The sequence below is a fragment of the Numida meleagris genome, chromosome 2, assembly GCF_002078875.1.
Source record: "Numida meleagris isolate 19003 breed g44 Domestic line chromosome 2, NumMel1.0, whole genome shotgun sequence".
NCBI classification, from domain to species: domain Eukaryota; kingdom Metazoa; phylum Chordata; class Aves; order Galliformes; family Numididae; genus Numida; species Numida meleagris.
Window position 1 is genome coordinate 44467141 of NC_034410.1, and position 21984 is coordinate 44489124.

Below are 21984 nucleotides of genomic sequence, written 5' to 3' on the forward strand. Positions count from 1 at the left end.
ATGATTGTGATTGTAAGAGTTCTCACTGGTTGTGGCTGAATTCCTTAAGGGTGGATATACAAGTCCATTTGAATGTGACTGGACCTGTAGTGCTGAATTGGGCATTAACCCTTTAACGCAACAGCAACCTAGACCCCAACTTGGCCATTGCAAGAGAAGATGGAAATCGACAGCTTTTCCCACTGGAAGGGCCTCAAGCACTATTTTTAATGGTCTAAAAACATTCTAGGGTGGAGATCAGATAAGAGCATGCAGGAGTTACTTTTGCAGCACTTCTTAGGGACATCTCAGCAGGCCTCCAGGTATAGACCAAGGACCTTTAACAAGACATTTTCTTTGCTGCAGAGGGAATGCATCTGAGGGAGTTCAGAGCTGTATTTGTCTGTTTTGTAGCAGGGCAGTATTAGAGCTGACTTACATTTGACAGGGACATGTCCCCCCACCAGCTCCAGAGCTCCTCTCCAATGAGTCTCTGCATTATTCCAGCCCCTCTTCCCCTTGGGGTTCTTTGCTAGGAAACAGGTGTCCTCAGACCGCAGTCAGATAATTTTTCAAAGGGAGCCCTCATTTGAATCATTAAGGATCACCACTTCTTGGTCTCTTTTTCGGTTCCTTCTTGGTCTTATTGATGGTTCCTGCTCTCCAGAGCCTCAGGATGGCATAACGCAATGGAAGGACAAAATACAAGCTACTGCAAAGACAACACTCAACACACAAGCCAGACAGATCAAGACAGATTCAAACAAGGCAACTGGAGGCAGTGGCATGCATCTTTTTCACACAAGACTAAAGGCTTTCTCCGGGGCCACCATAACCTCTTGTTATCCCTGTAATCACCCTTGCTTGCCTTGTAGTACCCTCTGCCCTGAGCTTGCTCCATCTGCCCACCTCAAGTGGCAATGCAGTCTTTTCATTTCCACCACAGGGTGGCATTATTAAACTCCATGTACTTCAAAATCATTCATGATCGAGCAGGACACCACAGACTAGCAACTAGAGTTACTGATGAATAAGTACAAAGCAGGAAAAATATATTTGTGAGAAGTAAGAATAAAAATAGTTACGACACCTTGCTGCAGGAAGAAACATCAATTTCTCCCAGTTCTTTAATATGCATGTTGTTACCAAGCAAATGAAAGCTTGTGGATGTTAAATTAACCACAGAGCACACCAGAATATCTTGTTAATCAAGAAGACTTAAGATAAACTCAAGTGAAAACCAATAACTGCTATCCAAACCATCTTTTGCTCCCATCAGTTTTATTTCTGCAGCCTGAGTGGTTTCCACTTCTATGAAAAGTGAAATGAGTATTGCATAATCTGTTGATATAGCTCACTTTGAAGAGGACTGGCAGTGAAACAGCTTTCCCCCTGTGATGTCAGAATGCCTGGATCTTACAAACATAGAAAGGTGACTACTGTAGTAACTGATAAAAGCAAGTTTTGGTTCCTTGTCTTGATCCTATGTAAGTAGTTTTTTTCTAACTAACTTGTTACAACAGCCATTCAGTATCAAGGTACCCATTGTGTAGATGTTTAGGGCAGTCTCTTGGCAAGCTTTTGAAGACTACCAACAACTACAGTATTTGAGACTTTGAAGCACTACTATAAAGCAAACAGAAAACAAAGCCTTTATTCCAGAACACCATCATTTTTTTTTGTATATAAACTCATTACAGTCAACACTGAGCAAACTGTCCTGAGGAGACCTCTGCTATTCACTGCTGCCTTGGCCTTTTTTCCCTTGGAGAGACCACCTTTTAACCAGGACATCACGGTGATGGTTAGGTGACGGCTAGGAAACTTACGAAAAAATTTATCTCAGGTATCAACTGCTCTTCAGACTTGGAAACAGCGCAAATGTCATCTTCCTGTAGCAAGAGCCTGGGAACATTTGTTGGATCACTGAACAAGACAAAGAAAGCTCCTTATAGCGTCATTTCACTTTTAACAAGAAAACAACTCATGTTTTTTTGCATCAGTGATTTTTATTTTAAGAAAAATTCAGCATACACAATGACTGTTTCTGCCATGCTTAAGGTTGAAAGTTTCAGTTCTTTTTTTTTTTTTTTTTTTTTTTTTACGAGGTGTTCTGAATATAGCAGCTATGCTAGCACAGGACAGGAAAAGAGAACAAATTTGGCTGAGAAAAAACAGTGGATACAAACAGCAGAATGCAAAGGACCAGACCACTAAAAGGAAGAAAAAAATGTAGGGAATTGGAACTTAGCATTGTTGAGCAACCTGGTCTAGTGGGAGGCGTCCCTGCCTATAGCAGGGGGTTGGAACTCGATGATCTTAAAGGTCCCTTCCAACCCAAACCATTCTATGATTCTATAATTGTTAAGCACAGAAAACAGCCACGACACTTTCAAACCTAAATCTTTTGCTTGCCAGCACAAGCAGCTGTCTTAGCTAAAAGGAATTCATACATTCAAAGTGTTTGAGGTAAATTATGAATGAACTACCCGGGAAAACAATGTACATGGTGGCTATCTCTACAACTCTGAAAAGAATTCACTTCCTGCTTCTAGTTCTCTTATCAGATTGCTTCAGCTTTAGTCAGGTGCATTAAGGTTGGACTATACTGAAAATTAGCAGGCAGGAACCTGCACAGTGAACAGGTGACAGAGGCACTTCGCTAAGGAGAAAGGCTTGGCACTACAGATAAGCAAACTGTGACTCCAATTCACTTGAACTGCAAGAGAGCGGCCCAAGACCTGATTGGGCGAGTAGGCTTTGTGAGGGAGAGGACTGGCTGCCAAAAAAGGCCTCTTGCTGCTTATGTGGCTATAGGTCTTGCTGCTTATGTGGATCAAAACAGTGGTTGAGCTTTAGTTTATCTTTAGTCACTGTCACCTGCCTGTCTCCTAAGGCTCTTCTGTACAAGGACTTCTCTAGTGCAGACTTCTGAATTGCCTGTCTGTGGCCAATGATGAATCACTGGTGTAGGTAAGCACCTCGCAGTAACAGCATGTAGCTCTCAGATCAGATAAACATCTATCTCCAGTCCTTCCTCTGGTGAGACCGGCACGCAACCTGCAAGACGGCAAGTTAAAGATGAGGCTTCCCATAAAAGGGGGGTGGGGATGAAATCTCTTGGCAAGAAGCAAGGTTTTCTTTGCGTTGTTCTGCTTTCAGTTTTTATTAAGTTCCGTTCTGTTGGCTTTAATGTACGCTCATATAAAAGGTTGGTTCCTCCCAGTCAGACTGATTGGGTTTGGTCCCCTTCTCTGTGCTGTTGGTGCTGTTGTGATTTATTTGGCTGGCACCATAGACCTCATATCATCTAGCAGAGCGGTAAGACCTCTTCTTTCTTTCCCCCTGCCCCTGCCAACCTGTTAGTTTTAAAGCAGCATCCTCTACGTCTCATGGAGATCCTTTCTCCCTTTCCTCCTAACCTCGTGGTCTCCTGACACTCTCTGCCAGGTTAGTCTCTGCCAGGTTCTCTGAGGAGGAGCAGGAAAAAGAAATCCTGACACATCAGCTGGGACCTCAGAGTTCCTCTGCTACGAACTGTCTCTTGCTCTCCAAGTCATGGCAGACTCTTCAATGGCAATACCTTTCATTCATTTTCTGCATCATCTCACTTGATCAGAGATTTCAGTCATTTCTCCACCTTTTCTGCAGTTTTCCTTGCAGGTTCCCATAGGGATTCTTTAAATCAATAGACTATCAAGTGTCTCAGAGTTCATTTTTATCCTTCTGATTGTCCTGAACCGGCAGCTATTTTTTAGCTTCTTTTTCTGGAGTTCATACATCCTAAGCAGGCACAATCTCGCTGCTCTTCTTGTGGCTACACATTCCTCTTCCTGGAGACATGCTCTTTCTCAAAGTCTCCTCGCCAACAGCCCTTCCCATTTGCTAATATAACATGAAAAATACTGATATAGTAGGCTTCTGCAATGCAGCTGCTGCTTCGCAAGATGCTGCGGTCCAACCGCTCCTCCCCACCTCACCACAGCCACAGAAGTGTACTCTGACAAAGAGCCTGTGCTGCCCTCCTCTTCAGTTGGCCACAGACAATTCCTCCTTATCTTCTGCGTTTGCCTGAGACAGTAAGCAGAGGCACGAAAAGGCGCATTCAGACAACTAGTAAGCAGTCGCTGCTTTAAAGTCTTTTTTCTAAGGGAGAACTAGGCAAAAGGTAATTTGCCCAACAGACCCTTTCTTCATGCCAGTGCCATGCTAAACTTGCATTCATAAGGCTGCAGACTTGATCCCTGCTGGCGTAATTGAAAGATCAGAAGTATATCTGAAGTGTAGCATGAGTGCTGATGAGTGTTGGACAGTCCTCAAAAGGTTTCTGGTGATGGGAAATCAAGGTGAGCTCTAACAGGGTAGAAGTAACACTCCTTCATCTGGAAATCTAGAAAAATCACTACTGAAGAAATTCAAAGGAAGCAACCGGTTTGTTAGAGTGGAAAATAATCACAGGGCAAGGTAGATATGCAGGTGCTTGGTGGTTTATTGAGGCTAAAGCACTGCAGCCAAAACTAACGAAGGGTAATACCTACAGAATAAGGAGGTGTTTTTTTTCCTTAAAAACAGATGCTTATGTCACTGAAAAACTGAGGCTTTATATCACCGTTACCATGGGAAACAACACATGAAAGAAGAGGCCCTTCCAGGGAGCAAGAGGAACAACCTCTACTTTCTGAGAACAGAGCTGATGAAACTGGTATCACAGTATTGCCTGCTCATCTGATAGCCTCATCTTTAAAGGACTGTTAGCACACTGAAGAGAAGACATACACGATCTGCAGAGCAATAACCTGCACCGGTGATCTCCCCGTGATAAATTTAAAACTCCACAGATGCAGTTTATGAAAGATGACTGAGCAGCTACTTTCCGTATGAGTATTTTATTCTGGAGAACTGTAAGGCAGTAAAGCTTGATGCCTTCACATCAAGCTTTTATGGAAGAAACACTTAACCGAAATATAAGTTATTGGGCAGAGTAACAATGTCATAGGCAAACAGGACGGGAGCAAGTAGAATAACTGAACGTTATGTCCAGAATAATAGTTTGTCATAGAGGACATCAGCTCTCCAGGGATCTATGAGTTTTTCTCCCTTCCCAGCCAACTTCTCTAGCTTTCTTTCTGCTTCTCACTGTGACTCTCCAGTTCCTCCTGCTATCAAGCAAGCAGCCTTCCCTGTTGAGAAATTGCTTTTACTCTTGCTTGGCTGACCTTTTGTGGGACACAGAGGAGAGCGGCATTTGCAGGCTGCTAGCACAGCTGCTCTGCAGAGGGACTCAGAACCATCCTATTTGGCCAGCGCATGTCCTGTGTGTTCTTCTCCTTCCCAAGATCCCCCCAAAAGAGTGCTGGGGGATTTATAGAGAAATTAGTAGAAATAGCTGGGCTTCTTCCTGTGATAAGAACCATAGGAAACCTCAGCCCCACCTGCCCTTACACCGCACACACACACCCTACTTCTCATTTGACATTTTGACCATTATCAGCATTTGTGTAACATCAGCGGTAGCTTTACTACATATAAAACCTGCTGTGGGAGACATCAAGCAAAAAGGCACCAACTGGCATGCCTTCGTTTCTTTCCTTAGCAAGACAAGCAGACCTTAGGAAGAGCAAAGAACAATGAATAAAGAGAGATCTCCCTACACAAAGTCCAGACAGCTCTTTTCTTCCACAGCTACATGGTACAACTTAGAAAACTGGTTATCCTACATAGTGGGACTAGAAACGCCTCCCACACAACCACTGAGTGCCTTCCTCCTCTCTGCTCACTACAGATGATCCTTTCATTACTTTTTCTGAGTTTGAGGTACATTTTACAACTCATAAAAAAGAACGAAAGTTCTGCTGAACGAGAGCTCCTTAGTGACATCTGCTTTTAATAATTAGTGAGTAAGATGATGTGGCTTTAACTAAGTAATTAGGCTCTCACTGGAAACTTTCTATTGCCTTACACACTGTAAGATGCGTTTTATTTCTTTTCTGCATGTAAAGGACCATCTCTCATGAGCATCGAGGAGAGAAGCACTTGTGATACGATCTGCAAGGAAATACAGAGTTTCCGCCAACAGACGCAGCTACCTAGTGACATCTGCTTTTTGCAGCTGCTGGGTATCACAGCATAGGCAGAACTTCACTGGCAGAGATACCTGGCCAGAAACAAGCAATTCTGCTCCACCAGAAGCGAGGAGCTTCTTTGCATCATTTGAAAAGAAAGAGGGGAGAAAAGGTAATATTTATAAAACATTGTGGCAGAAGCAATTGTCTGTCATACCTGCTTACAATGTATGTGACTGCAATACTTTTACTTTTTGCTGCTGCTTAGTAATTTTTAAAGCAATTTTCAGAAATCCTGCATAATCAGAATTATGTGTACGTGCATTATACGAGCATATGTTTTCAGCTTAAAATACTTAAGTAGAATAGCCATTCTGAAGGTATATTAGATTCGGGTATGTTTAGGTGCTGTTGTTGCATCTCTAGGCCATTGGTGCCAAACAGTTTTGTAGCCGTGATTTGTAATTCAGATTATATTCTTTGTGTATGACAGAACAGAGCTGTAGACTGGAAAGGTGTCATGACAGCAACTACACGTGGAAGGGGTCAGGTTAATGATAGTCAGTGTTTGCTTTTAATCAGCAACAGCTCGTAGCGTGAAGAAAAATAAAGAGATGATATTCACTTTTCCTCTGATGCCCGCTCATAAAATAAAGACAAAGGGGAAGGACATAACTCCGGCTTGCAAAAACTCTGGTATGTTAGGCTAGGAAATGAAGCTTGCTGTGATGTGATGACACACAGAGTAATACATTGACAATGTGTTTGCACTGTGCCCATTATGTGATCTAGTCAATCTCAAAGTAACATCACTTTAAACTCTCTATTAGAAAAGAACATACATACAAAAACGTCAAACTCCTGTTATTCACTTTGCTACTACAGACAGCACTTAGTGAGAACTGATGTCACCTTTCAGTAAGCATCATTGCATTAGGAGGGTCAGATGCATTTTATTTCTGTCTACTTTCACTGATGTTTGCCTGACTGGAAAGATGGGTAAAATCTCAAACTGCTATGAACAGTGGCTTTGATTTTTACTTTACTCCACACAGGATGTATCCCTCTCTGATTTGATATCTATGGTCTGTATCTTTCATCCCTATTTGCTTTCTTCTTTGCAGCTTCAATGGCATTCAGTGTTCTTGACACGTCTGACTTGCAGTTCTGGAAGGGCATGCATGCTAAGGACAGTACTTTTTTCAAGCATTGCCTAAGAATCCCATGATACTTAAGTACTGTTTGACAATCTGTAATGAGAAGTGCTTTAGAACTGCAAGTTAGTCATCGAGCGTTGCAGACCTCCCAACACGATTCAGGCTTGTAGAGTAACCACACGATCATCATGCAGATAATGACTGACCTTTTTATATTCTTTCATTCTCAGGAACTGGGGAAAAAACATGAGTTCTTCAAGTACAGAGTCCCTTGAATCTGACACCTCAACCACTTACGACTATTATGAAAATTACAATGATGCTCCACAACCTTGCAGTAAGGAAACCGTCAAGAGGTTTGCAGCCTCTTTCCTCCCCGTTCTGTATACCTTGGTATTCCTGGTTGGGCTAATAGGAAACACTCTTGTCATTGTGGTCCTCTTTAAATACAAGAGACTGAAGAGCATGACTGATGTGTACCTACTAAATCTCGCCATCTCAGATTTGCTCTTTGTTTTATCCCTGCCATTCTGGTCTTATTTCACAATAGACCAATGGGTTTTTGGAACTCCCTGGTGTAAAATTATTTCATGGATCTTTCTGGTTGGGTTCTACAGTGGGATATTTTTTATTATGCTTATGAGCATAGACAGATACCTGGCAATTGTTCGTGCGGTGTTTTCCATGAAAGCAAGAACTGCCTTCCACGGCCTGATTGCCAGTCTTATTGTATGGCTGATAGCTCTTTTAGCTTCAGTTCCAGAACTTGTATTTAGAGAGTCTTTTGTTGAGCAAAATTATACTACCTGCAAGCTGAAATATCCAGGCAACTACATGACATGGAAACTCTTCTACACTTTGGAAATCAACATTCTTGGGCTCCTACTCCCTTTTACAGTTATGGCATTTTGTTACGCCATGATTATTAAGACTTTACTACACTGTAGAAATGAGAAAAAGAATAAGGCTGTGAGGATGATCTTTGCTGTCATGACTGTGTTTTTCTTCTTCTGGACCCCTTACAATATCGTAATTCTATTACAACTGCTGGAAGTTACTGGACTTATTAGAAACTGTCAAGTGAGTAGGAACCTGGACTATGCATTCCAAATAACTGAAACCCTCGGCCTTTTTCACTGTTGCCTCAATCCAGTCATCTATTTCTTCATGGGGGAAAAATTTAAGAAGTACGTGAAGATGCTCTTTAAGAACTGGCAGTTACCTGGACATATTTGCAAGTGGTGCGGACTTCATGCCACTTACCACACCGAGTCTACTGGTTCATTCCACACACAATCTACTGGGGACCAAGAAGCTCTGTAATGCGTTCCAGACCAACTGACAAAAATAAACTGACAAAAGCAGGAACTTCGAAAAGCTCAGAAAATGCACAGCATTTAAGTCAGATAGTCTTTGATAGTAACTTACTTCATCTTTGATTTCTGCCTCTTAGATTTTCTGAATACTATGACAGAAACTGTCCTAGATGTGAGATCTGGGAGACGGACACGTATGTTTTTATCTGCTGCAATTCGAAATCACTGCTAAGATGTAATAGCAGCCTCAACTCACTGCAAGTATTATGCTCTGTTGCTTGTTTTTCACCAGCATCAAGAAATGATTGGTCTGAATGGAGGGCAGAGGAGAAACAACTTGCCATCTCAAAGTGCATTCAGAAAGTATCTTTGTTTATTCAAAAATATTACCGTATTTTTTTATTCTACAGCTGGTCTGCGTAGGTTTTGTTTGCTCAGACGTTTAGCAATCTATTAACAATAGCAGCTACTGTTAAAAGATTCATCTCAGGAAAGGCTACACCTTCTGCCATTAGGAAGAAAGGACACAAAACACACTCTTTATGCACACAAAGATGCAAAGCCAATGCATTATGTTGTGCTACAAATCTAGCTTTGTTTTCTTTCAGGTATCCAAATTGTCTATGAGTAGATATATATAGGCATTCTGAATTACTTAACCACCATAATTCAGGATGGCAATTCTTTTAATTAATACTGAAAGTGTAGTGGGTTTTTTGTTTTGTTGTTGTTTTGTTTTTAAATAAATCTTTTTAAAAATTTGTTTTCCTGTGTGCATGAATAAATTTGATATATCTTATAAAAATATTATTTAAAATGAATGTTCTTTGTTCCAAAAATACCTAACTCCAAGACTGAATTTTCATTCATGGTATAAACATCTGGCAAAACAAAAGAAAGCAAAGACAGAGATTGTGTAGGGAAGGTCTATCATAATTTAGAAACCACACAAAGAATAGTAGCATTTGATTACAGAGCAGAAGGCAAAGAATGATGCCACAGTAGTTGCCCACAGATCTACACATTATTAATCGGGTCAGGAACAGGAAGGAAAGTCTCAAAGCAGTATTTAGATTTTGGCACAAAAATAATTTTTAAAAAGGCAACAATCAGTAGTTGTAGTAGCCAAGGTAAGAGTTGAAAAACCTGTACTGGAAGATATTCCTGGTGGGTCTTTTTTGCTAAACAACAACTACTCAGTAGACTTCCATCTTTCTTAGGCCAGCGGTAATGAAATGACCACCCACCATTCAAATGTGTCTACAAATAGCAGACAAAACTTTAAAATACTTAAGGACAGAGTGTGAGAAAAATTATAAAAATATAGTTGTGCTGTTGTCATGATCACTCTAAATTAGAAATACAAGTGGAAGCTCACCTCCACGTAACATCCCTCGTGATACAACAAACAGACTGAAAATAAAAATCAGCACTCTTAAATACTCATGCACACACATATCCTTCATACTTCATTGTGGGGAATGCATTGCCATCAGCACTTTGCTGATGCTTACAACTTCAGGCAAGGATCTGCAATAACGCAGACAATGAGAATAGCTGTGGAAGGCATTGCTGCACTAAGAAAATATCTTCCTTGCTATAAAAAGAGTGTAAATTCTTAGTATTCAGTACAAGTCACTGAATACATCAGGTATGAAAAACTGCCTTAAGGGGTGGGTTAGCCCATCTATTACCCATTTTTAAAAAGGAAGAGCAAGACAAATTGCAAGGATCAGGTGCAGGAAAGTCTCACGGATGTCACTGAACTCAATGACACATCACTTGCAAGCTGGCATGACATATCAACCTCGCAGACATGACACTAGTGGCACACACACTGTGATCTGCTGAGCTATTCATCAGTCAAGTGCCTAGACTAATTTGGAAGCAATACAGTGCAACACAGTAGTTTCTTTTCCTTGGTCCCACTCTGTGACTCTTCCAATCAAGAAGATCAACCTGAGACCTTACTTTCCAGACTAGGGCAATGGCTGCCTGTGCTGGACTGGCAAAAGTGAAGGTCAGCAAGCAAAATACAACCTTAAGAGGCTCTTGGCGACAGCAAGATACGAAAGGTCTGGAGCTCAGAGGGTGCTGAGGAGTGGCACCAAGATGGCAGCAGCCCGCATGCCTTGCCCTGCCCTGGGCACACACCCTGCAGCGGGGAAGGATGTGAGCCCATTCATGTGTGGAGTTACAGGCCACACCCAGGAGCTGCCCAACACCCCTCTAAATGGAGACAGCAAGAAGGCCTTTCTCTGCACAAAACTCAGAGGTGCTTCTAGTCTCTGCAAGACTTTCTGCTCCACACCCTGTGTACGTGTGCGCTCAGGGCAGTGCCTGCTGCAGGCCAAGCTCCCTCCCGGTGAACACTGACCTCAGTTCTCTTCCCACTGAACCTCTCCCAGCCTTCCCAGTAATACTCACAGCTACCTGAAAGGTATGTAGGATGAGCCACCAGGATGGAAGCTGCGCTCTGAGTAGGCTTTCTTAATCAGGTGCTCACTATTAGCAGTGGGCTCAGGAACCCACAGCCTGGGACTGGGGCTCACCAAAGCTGGATGGTTTCCTCTTCTCTGTCACCTGGAACAAATCCTGCTTCCCCAGGCACCGAGCTGCTGTGGATAATGCAACTCCTCTTTTGAAAGAGGGCTTTAAAATCTGCTGATGAGAAAGGACGAGATAATAGTATTAACGCAGACAAAAATAAAGCAGGGATTTTCAAAGTGTCAGATGATCAAAGGTGTCATTTTAGCTGAACAAGAGTTTCCAAGCAATGAACAAGTTACAGACATACCTACTGAACCATGAAAGAAAATAGATAGGTATTTGAGTGAAGCAAAGCTGACTCATTCCTAAACCCACATTTTTACATTAGGTTTCCTTGGAAGGCCATTCAGAGCAACTGAGACAACACAAAGCCGCCAAAGAAGTGCAGACCAGGGGAAAAAAAAAGTCAGCGTAATGACATTAAATATAAATGATGATGAAAAGGTTAAAAAAATTGGTAGGTTTGTTTTCATACAACACACAGGTCAGTGCAGTCATTCTCTACGCATAAGGCTGAATTACACACTTATCTTGGAGAGTCAGACTAGTTGACCTTTAAAGGTCTCTTCCAAGTCAAACAATTCTTATACTCTGGAGCATGGCTTTATCCCCTTTGCACAGAGGAGGCATCACGGTAGGCCACCTTCTTCCAAACTACTCCTCTTGGTATTAGAATCAGCCTCGGAAAGAAACTGAAGATCTGCCATTCTCCTTCTTCCTGTTGCTGCTTGCCGCTGTTCCAGCAACAGTTGTGGACACCTGGTCTGAAGGACAGTGCAATTCAACAGGTCCTATGGTGCTCCTCTGCTACGAGGATGCTTCCAGTGGTCAACACTCATGCATTTTACTCCAGGAGCTCACAATGATTTCCTGTTTTATCTAGCATTTCTCTCTTAACATGACTAGAGGCCAGTCTCATCAGGTCCCAGCTCTTACACAAATATTTTCATTTGACTTTATTTACAATTAGAAATCAAGAGTTGTTCAGTAACGTCAAAGTGACCGTAAAAATATTCTTTAAGGCACTGCCTACAGAGAGCTCAACAAGACTCCACCACTCCAGCCATTAAAGAAGTTTTTAAGAAGAAGACTGGCCATTAATAGAAAATACACTTTTAGTGAGAATTCTAGCATTCACATAGCTGATAGAAGCATTCAAAGGTGATGCAGTACTGGTCAAGTACTGGTCAAGTAAACTTACTGTAACACGGCAATGACGTCTGCCAGTACCACTGGCAGTCATGGAGAAGTCACTCTGGATGGAGCAGGCAACATAAAGTGAGAAGACACCAAGTTAGATGCTCCCAGGAAGTTTACATGATCATCCAGCAGCAACAACCATCAGAAAAAAAAAAAAAAAAAAAAAAAAAAAAAAAAAAAAAAAAAAAAAGTAGCAAACAAAAATCTGATCTTACGGAAAAATCAGAGACACATCTTGCAGAAATGAGGCTCACAAATCATAAAGTCTTCCATCTGTTCCAGACTGGCAAAATCCAAGTCCTCTCCCAACTCCCCGATGGAGACAGGCACAACTGCCAAATGCTGCATTACTCTTTCCCTTGGAGGTATATATCCCTCTACATATTCCTCATGTGATCAGCTCAAAAGAGAACTGTTTGCAGACCACTGCTCAGAGTCCCAGATCAAAGGCTTCTCATTCATTTCTGATCCTCTTTCGAATCCCCAAAAATAGCTGTATGCATGTAATACCTCTACTGAAAACAGTAAATATCTTCTCTTATGCATCACTGGCCCCTTGACCATTTTTTTGCTGTTTGTTTTGGTTTTACACAAGTGAAGCAGCCTTCAGATCAGCTGCCCAGACTGTACCCTTTCTGGTAGCCCAACCTGAGATGCCCCAGCCAGGAAACTCCAAGTCTGGATCCAGGCTGCGTGAGAAAGAGTACAGGTTAACATGAAGGGTATCTGGGTGTAAATGGATGAAGATGATGAGCTAATGCCATGGGGTTCAGGTTGGATGTTTGGAAGAGTTTCTTCTCCAAAACAGTGGTGAGGTATTGGAACAGGCTGCCCAGGGAAACGATAGAGTCACTGTCCCTGGAGGTGTTCAAGAAATGTGTAGATATGACACTGGAGGAGATGGATTGGCAGTTGGACTAAATCATTTTAGAGGTCTTTTCCAACCTTAATGATTCTATGTTCTTAACTGATGTAGAGGCTCTTATCTGTCTTGAAGAGAACAAGGATTCCTGTTTGCAAATGACTGAAAGGAAAAAAATTGCTTCCTCGGTGTAAACACAACCCAAATACATGACTGACCAATGTATCATACTACTTTAGCTTTTCTGCTGGTGTTTTTGCTTCAGGTCATCTTGCAAGGGCTGAAGTTTCTCTGGGTTTGAGGTTGTTTCTGAGTAACAGCATGCATTCAGTAAACGGAGCTCAGTAACAGTATGCTGCAAGCTTCTCATAATTTCAAGTGTTGCAAATAAAACAAACTTTTTTCCGTGCTTTTGCAAGGAAAGTAAGTAATCAAGAATCTGATATGTTTCTGCAGATAAGAAACACTCATAAAAGGCACTTTCAGTGCTACTAGCATCCTGTAAGACAACAAAGACATTACCAGATTCACTCTTTTGCTCATAGAGGTCAGCGGCATTTGATCAGCATTTTTACAAGAAGCTCTGAGCAGCCAAGTTCAGGATGAGATTTATGTACCTGGGACAGCTGACTGGAACAGTAGCTACATATTCCTGTATGAAAAGCATATTTGTTTCTTTTGCACTGGGACTTCACACTCCTCCAAAGTTCCCTAGAGAAGCATCCTGGTTCGGGACAGGTAGGAGAGGAGAAGGTCCCTCTCTCACTTTTAACTAGTCTCCATCACACACACAAATAGAAAGTGTAGTACCAGCTAGCTGTAGCACCAAAGCATCTTAATCAAAGCAAAGAAAGACCACAATAGATCTTTGTGTTTACTCATAACTGGTAAACTGAAATTTGACCACAAGTAAGACCATGACCGCAGACAGAGTGACTTGTCTTTTCCGCTACCAAAGTATGTGGGAAAGGTGCAAAGAATGCGAAGAGAAGAAAGAGAGAAGGATGGATTTTCTTGCTGCTTATGCACTTCAGTTCCCTGATGCACATTTCTAAGGACCAGAAGTGGAAAGAAAACAAGGCTGCAAGGAGTAATTGTACTGTCTACAGGACCTGCAGACAAGCAGTGCTGAGAAGTTGCACAGCACAGGTCTAGGTCTACTCTTGCTTTCAGAAGTCTTGTTCGCACTTCTAGAGATCTGAAACTCAGCGCAAAGTGTTAGACAAAGTTGCCACGCTACAGAGATGAGGCTGAAGAGCTTATGGAAGGAAAGAAAAAAGAAGTTTGGATGTAGGATGTTTCTTCCTCAGCTCTGCTTCACTGAGTTACCCATACATATTTCAGGTCAGTACCTGCTTCTTTACATCAGAAATACTAGGGAACCACCAAAATCCCCCACGGGGAAGCTGGTTCCCATTTGCCCATGCTCTTGCCTTTCGCATGAATGCAAGTGTGACAGCCCTCCTCACCACAGTCACATAGAGGTCAGAGTAAATCCATTCACCTTCTCGCGAGCTAACGCTCAAGTTCTCCCTGTGCAGTGCTCACACAGGCAGGACATCTGTGTTGTGACTACGCTATCTGTACATTTTGCATTACAAATGGCAGTTTCATGAAAATCTGAGCACTGGGGAGAATGGATCTGTGGTAAATGAATCTGCACTGGTGAATGACCAACATCTTTTAATCCTAGTATGCTACTGTTTTGATTTTGTTTCAGCTATTCATCAAACTATTTTAGAAGAAGAGCAGCTAATTTTTCAACATATTTGCTCCAAATTCTTATCAAAATTTCCTTCTGATGGAAGCACACTTTATGAAACTCATGTAAAAAACTACAGAGCCTTGTATACTCTATCAAAACAGGTATGTGTGAATAAAATTAAATTGATCGAACCTCAAATTAACATTTCTTTTTTAAAGTTGACTGTCAAATAATAATTATTTAATAATTTGTGTCAGCACCTGAGAAAGCAAGCTTAGCACGAGATATCTAAACTTCTGAATTTTTTTTTTTCGGGGGAGTGGGGGGGTTGCTTTTTTTCCTTGGTTTTGTACAGATTCAGGAGAACTATCAACTGTGTCAACAACTTCTCTGTAAGGTGATTCATAATAAAAAGCTGATTCATATTTGGTATAACTGAATGCATCTTCACAATATAACATTAAATCATAATATATGATATGACTAAACGTAGCCTGGATTTTCTGAAGGGCACATGCTCTTATCTATGCTCAATTCATTAACTGTCATGCCAATATAAAATGCTGGCTTCCTGGTTCCTGGGAGAAAAAAAAAAGTAAAAAGAGCTCTAGAAATGTCAAGTATTTGTACATACTTAGCTGCAGAAAAGTTGATAGCCCTTAATAATGGAATAAATAAGTAGCTTGTGTCAACAACTATTTTAGAGACACCTCCTAGCAAAATCTGCTGTGTTTTCTAGACCTGCAGCTGCATGGTCCTGCAATTACTGCTTTGACAAAAACAAAACATGGTTAAAAAAAGCAGTCTGTGAGATCCCTTGCAGCAAGAGTCATATCTCCCTAGTGGATGCACAGGACAAGTTAGATGTATTTGCTCCAAAAAGAGTAGCTGGCAAGGCACCAATAGGTAGGGTAGCTGGGAGGGCTGCCCTGATGGAGGGCTGGGTGCTCCTCTGCTGTGACACGATACCAGGCACAGAGTCCCATACACTCGGGCTGTGGTGAGTGGGGCAGAACTGGCCCTGGATGTTTTCATACAGACAATGCTTATTGTTTAGGGAAAACATGCTTTTTTATTACCTACTGCTTACTGGACAGCTTCCACTGTCTCCAATGCCTTAGCGTATCAAGCTGCAGACTTAAACGAGGCGTCAGTAGCCTAACCAGGTCTGTTGCTACCTGTCAGAGTCAATATGCCCAAAACAGACTACAGCACCCTTATCCTTTCCTTCTCCCTGAAAAAAGAAAAAAAAAAAAGAGCTTTTAAGGTTCTATTTTCAGGCTTGCCATGGATCTCAGACAATTCAGATCTTACAACTGCTATACAGAAATAAAGACTGTGCCCCTTTTATAAAACAAAGGCATTTTACAGACGTGGAGTACTATTGTGAAGCTATTAATTATTGTAGAGACAAAAATTTGTGTCGTCATTGCTATTTGTCTTGCCTTGTACCAAGACATCAAGAACCACACACAAAATTTCACCTCCTTCCACAGAAGATAAAAACAACTTCATAAGGGATGGTTCTAAAAAAAAAAAAAAAAAAACTTTGGTTATGAACAATTTCTACCGTAAATTTCTTTGTCAATACGTGGTTTCTGTCCTGAATCATTGAGGTTTGCATACAAAAACCCTACCCCTTTTTGACTTGCTTGCCCAATTTACTTCACGTTTTGACACTTGACGTTTTGCAATCATAAGGGGGTTTCAGTAATTTGCATGAACGCACTAAAACAGGTAGCAGAATAGGAACATTCTTTCCATGTAAAACCAGCATCAAATTTTCACATCAAAAGACATCCAAGGTTGACAATGATCAAGCCCAAAAATCAAAATATACAATAGAGCACAGACCAAAGTGGTTAGAAGAGCTAATGCTCTTAAATAATCTTGACTGTTGAATGCCAGTATGTGTTGCACAGTGTAAGCTTCAGTGTTTGGGAGACCTGCTGCAAACTGAGTCATGGCAACTGAGCAGCTCTCGGCTGAATCAGCAGTTAAAGCTGCGTCTCTTCCACTGAAAAGAGTATAAAAGCACTCAAATGCCAGCTCAACTTCGTAAGAAAAAAAAAAAGACTTCACCTGAAAGTTTCAGGTGCATAAGCTTAAAGAGAAATTACTTGCTAAGCTCACCTTCAAAGGAAGTTCAGAGCTAGACAGACATTCATCACACTAAGTACCATTATTCCTATATGAAAAAACACACTGCTATTAAATCAGAAAAAGAAAACGAAGACAACAATTAATGTGAGCTAAGCGATGTGTACTTAATTTATGACGGAAGTCCTCAGCCTCCAAGACAAAAGCATTCTCATATACTACACTGATGGGGCAAGCCCTTAAACTCATGACACAGAGAGAGGAGAAATGGTGGGAATCCCTGAATATTCTTTAACCCACCTTGCAGGACAAGTACAACATGGTTCTATTTCTGCAGACAATACTTGCTCACCAGAAGATGGAGTGAAACCAGTCTAGGCACCAGTGAGCCTTATTATTTTGAGATCAACTGAAAAGAGGTGATACATATTGAGAATTGCCTGAAAAAGCATGTTTTCTGTCTTGAACTCCCACAGTAAAATGTAAGAAAAGATAGCAACAAGCACCCAGGCAGTAAGTACTAGTAGAACTGACTGTTCACAACCTTAACGCTTTAGCAGTTTTTTGATAGGAATTGGATATTTTCCCCATCCTGCACATCCAGCCAGGAAGACTGAATCTTCACTCCAGCTCATATAAAATTTTCCCCTTGTGGCTGTGAAAATCTGAAAACTACAGAGCTCAGAATCATTCTCCTTCTCCGTTTCAGCAAGATGCAAGGCCACAGCCTGTGGTGGTGGTTGGAAGCACCAGAAAAGAAATTGTTTTCCTTCCCCTCACAGCCTGCTTGGGTTTGGAAAAACAAAACAAAAAGTAAAAACCGCTACAATCTATGCGACACGCTATCATGCTTTCCCTCTGTCTTCACCAGGCTTCTTATACATACTGTGTTTTGAAATTCTGACTATTCTTGTTTGCTTGCCTCTCCGTAGTGTTTAAACATCCTCTCCAGTCCCTCCAGTACTGTTTGCATTGGTACAGTAAAACCTGGAAACAAAATGCATTTAAGTCAGGTATGCTAGTACACTAATCTCATTTTGGTATCTTTACACAGAATGTGTTTTTCAGAATTAAAAAGAATTGCCTTTTGGGTGATTTCAGCATAGCTCAATTCTATACATTTGCATTTCAATTACTAGCACTTTCTATCCAAGTTCTCTTTACTCCTTAGGTTGGATGATCAAGCTTACTTTTTTTCTTTTGTTGCTTTTCCTTTTTTTTCCCTTCAATAAAAGAAGTTAAGAGCAGTCCAGAATGTGGCTAATAAAGCATCATCTATTGATGTCAGCTGAAATAAGGTTCTGCAGAAGCACCAGGCTTTCTTCAATGCCTTTGATACCTTTGAGTCACACCAAATGCATCAGAGAGGTTAGAAGTGGATAAATGAAAAAAAAAAAACTGCTGCAGGAGATACCAACCAGCAGCACTTTCCTTCCACTTCAACACAAGCTAGATGGGCTCAGTGCTTTAAATAAAGCAGCATCTGCAGGTACCTATGTTTGGCTGTAGTCAAAAGACTCGTATTGCTTTGAGTTGAGCTTTTGAGGTAGATACTGCTCTGGATCAAAGGACCAAAAAGCAACATAGGAATGCAATGTGGCAGAAGACACTGCTTAGACAAAATTTTGCAGGAAATCGTGCAAACCTCTTATGAGTTCAATGCTGGGTTCTCAGGTTTTTCAGAGTACCAGATCTACCTGTTCATGATTAATGTAAACCACATCCTAAAACTGAGTAGAAAAAAAAAAGCTTGAAAGAAAGCATATAAAGTATGTACAGGAGCTATTTGTCAAAGCCTAAAGTCTTCCAGGAAACGTAGGGAAGAAGCTATCAGTTCCTTTTTCCTCTTCTCAACAGTTCTGCCAGCACTTGACCAGTAGTGCAGGACTATGTGCAGATCCCTCTAAAGTCACCACACACAACACAGCCACTCACCATCTCCCAGGGAAAGTGCTTTGGGGAGCACTATTGCAGAACTTCCAATTTTTTGCTAAATCTAAATTAGAGATCCAGACAGCACTCATCATGCGCATCTAAACAAGGTTTGTGGAACTTGGAAAATGGAACCTGTGAATGGGATTTAGAAGAAAGGCATAACCAAACCAGAAGCAAAGGCATCTTTGTCCAACTTGCAAGTTAATGATGGATAGGTGGTGGGGTGGAGATCACTTCAGATGACACGTTGAAGGAAATTCTTGGGGTTCCTCTTCACAAAAGATTTCCCCAATACAAAGGGAAGAAGCAGTAAGATGCGAGGAAGAATGAAACATAAAACATACAGCATTCATTTCTTATGAAGCATTGGAGAGATGACCCACAATCATTTAGCATTTCTCCGCACGGGGCTCAGAACTGAGCTCTGGCCAGCAGCCAACACTGAAAGTGCTCAGCCAACAGTAATGTAAAAGTGTGAGCCCTAATGAAGCACTAAGTTTAAAATATATATATATATAGTGCATACACTTAAATGACTATAAAGAAACCTGACAAAAATAATTTCAAGTGACAGAAACAGATTATATTTTTCCTACATTCTTTGCACCAGTATTCAATAGATCCACTCTATTTAATGACCCCTTCTGTTGGAGAGTTTCATACTCAATTCACAACCCCACTTCAGAGTTAACTTGCCTACCTCCAAATTTAAAAAGGCTAAGTTACAGACACACAGATTGTAAGCACATTACCATGGCACAATATAATGATCTCAACAGACTCCCTCTGCAAGTACCTTGATATGAAAGAACGCTGCGGAGCTTTATGAGCAAGACGATGCTTCCCATTACAACACAACACAGTTACAAGTGAGCCATAGATAAGGCCCTGACTTTTGAGTGCTGCATACACCTGTCCCTCATGGGTTGAGTATGTGTACTAAGGCCCAGGACAGGAATTTTAAAATATATCCCTAATTCCTTGGCCACACAGATCATATATCCTACCAAAAAGGGCTTGCACTACCAAGTGAAACCAGCACTGGTTCTGTGAAGCCTCTGTACATAACACACTTCTTCCAGATTTCCCACAAAGCTGGGGAACTCTCGTTCACTACTCTCATTTCTGATGATATAATAAGCAACATAAAATCCTTTCTGAAAAGGGATTTTTTGAAGATTTTTAGACATACGTACGTCATTCAGCAAAGGTAAGACAAAAATCCCTGTGATATCTTTCCGACATTTTCCCATTCAGACCTTTGTATCAAGTCCCAGGATCATCTCCTCCTGCCCAGTTTTGCCTCAGTGAGAGAGAACCATTAAGGCAGAACCCAAACTTCTGTACCTTCCAAATCCTTTAGTCACACAGTCTTTCTGCCAGGACCTTGGAGTTGGCTTGGCTATCACGCTTTTTAAATCTTGGCTTCCAAAGCAATATTGTTGCAACTCTCATTTCTTTCCTAAAAAATGCTGGAGCACCCGAACTAGGTGATTGAGAAGAATCTATTCCCTGTTCACATCCTTATTCAATCTTCTCTGTGTTGCTCTTCACATGACATTTTTGTTTATCCAGTCCATCCTGGCAGCACCATAAAAGCGAAGGCACAAAACAGCCATCAAACCAAGCTGATGCTAGGTAAAGATTTGTCAGCACTGCAAAATATTTGATCAGATGTGGATGGATTTCCACAAAAAGTGTCAGAATATCAAAGACGTTCAGATGCTGTTGTTCTCAGTGATTTCAATATGTCCAAAATTAGAATACGTGGAGACTGCAATAGCCTTCGTAGTCATCTGTTTAAAGAAAACTGACCAATCTCACCCAAAGAGAGTGGATTCTGTCCCCTTGCAGTCAGTAGTCACTGTTTTGTGAATAGGGCACCTTCTCAATCTGGATAATGTTACATCACCTCCTTCAGATCACGCTGATAAAGACAGGATTCTTTTTCTGTAATAGCCATTTCTGAACACCTGCTCATTCATTCCAAATCACATTTAAAAGTCATTCATTCACACACAGGCAGCACTACAGTTTCAGTTTACAAATCCAGATCCATGTCTGGAAAAATACCTGTGCTGAGTCCTTACAGCTGAACTTTGCAGGCAGATTTCTGACAGCAAAGGGAGACTAGCAAATACTCAGTCCCAGGAATCATAGAAGCATTTGAGTTAAAAGGATCCCTTAAATGTCACCTAGTTCAACTCCCCTGCAATGAACAGGGACATCTGCAGCTAGATCAGGTTGCTCAGAGCCCCATCTCAGCCTGACTCTGGATGTTTCCAAGGATGTGTCGTCCACCACATCTCTGGGCAACCTGTTCCAGCGCTTCACTACTCTTACACTAAAAAAACTTTTGCGTTACATCCAGCCTAAATCTCCCCTCTTTAAATTTGAAACCATTTCCCCTTGTCCAATCACAACAAAGTCTGCTCAAGAGTCTGTCCTCTTCTTTCTTACAGTCCCTCTTTGGATACTGAAAGGCCACTGTAAGGCCTCCCCAGAGCCTTCTCTTCTCCTGGCTGAATAGCCCCAGCTCTCTCAGCCTGTCCTCGTAGGGGGCCTATTCCATCCCTTGGATCATTTTTCTGGCCCTCCTCTGAAGGCACTTCAAGAACACACACACTAAGGCTAGGAAGTCTATGATAGACCCCAGCCACACAGTAGCAATAAAAGTGGAGGTACAGGGACCCAGTGCATGACATAGTTCGGGCAGAACACAAACTCGCAGCATCCACAGACACAGCTACAAATGAAGAAATAGTAAATGGCAGCAGGCTCTACATAGTAGATATTTGCTCTCAATGCCACTAGTCAGAGAGATCTCTCTTTGTGAGCTCACATAAACACCATACCACTTGCAACCTCTGTTTTTTGTTGTAGGCAGACAAGGATCAGGAATCAGGGCCCCAACTTTCAGTTTCTTTCTGTAGACTCTATTTCCCAGAAAGCAGTAAACAGGCAGATGCATTATTGAAGTTATCTAGAGCCCTAGTTGAAAAACACTGAGCTCGTTTTATCATTTTGTTCTTGACTGTCTTATATTTATCCAAATGAATATTTGCAATCCTTAATGCAAAATATTCATGTTTGTTATATTAGAGTTTTGCCAAAAAGA

The 21984-nt window shown here is 41.4% G+C and overlaps 1 protein-coding gene and 1 long non-coding RNA gene across 7 annotated transcripts; one reads left to right on the plus strand and one right to left on the minus strand.

Moving 5' to 3' along the window:
* Nucleotides 1255–9321, plus strand: CCR4 (C-C motif chemokine receptor 4). 6 transcript variants are annotated; one of them, XM_021388257.1, is made up of 3 exons: nt 1255–1466; nt 5979–6213; nt 7429–9321. In XM_021388257.1, the coding sequence occupies exon 3, from the start codon at nt 7445–7447 to the stop codon at nt 8519–8521; it is 1077 nt and encodes a 358-aa protein (XP_021243932.1). In that variant the 5' UTR covers nt 1255–1466; nt 5979–6213; nt 7429–7444; the 3' UTR covers nt 8522–9321. The 6 variants fall into 6 exon arrangements, with proteins under 6 accessions (XP_021243932.1, XP_021243933.1, XP_021243928.1 ...); XM_021388253.1 differs by lacking the exon at nt 1255–1466 and adding an exon at nt 2063–4681; XM_021388252.1 differs by lacking the exon at nt 1255–1466 and adding an exon at nt 2063–3300 and having other exon boundaries at nt 4552–6213.
* Nucleotides 12464–21236, minus strand: LOC110394864. Its single transcript, XR_002435981.1, has 3 exons — nt 18867–21236; nt 17818–17918; nt 12464–16065 (listed from the first exon to the last, which is right to left on the minus strand). It is a non-coding gene; the product is annotated as an uncharacterized LOC110394864 (long non-coding RNA).

Bases quoted from the DNA above. Each gene is read 5' to 3' on its own strand.
- CCR4 (XM_021388257.1), top strand. From the start codon at position 7,445: ATGAGTTCTTCAAGTACAGAGTCCCTTGAATCTGACACCTCAACCACT.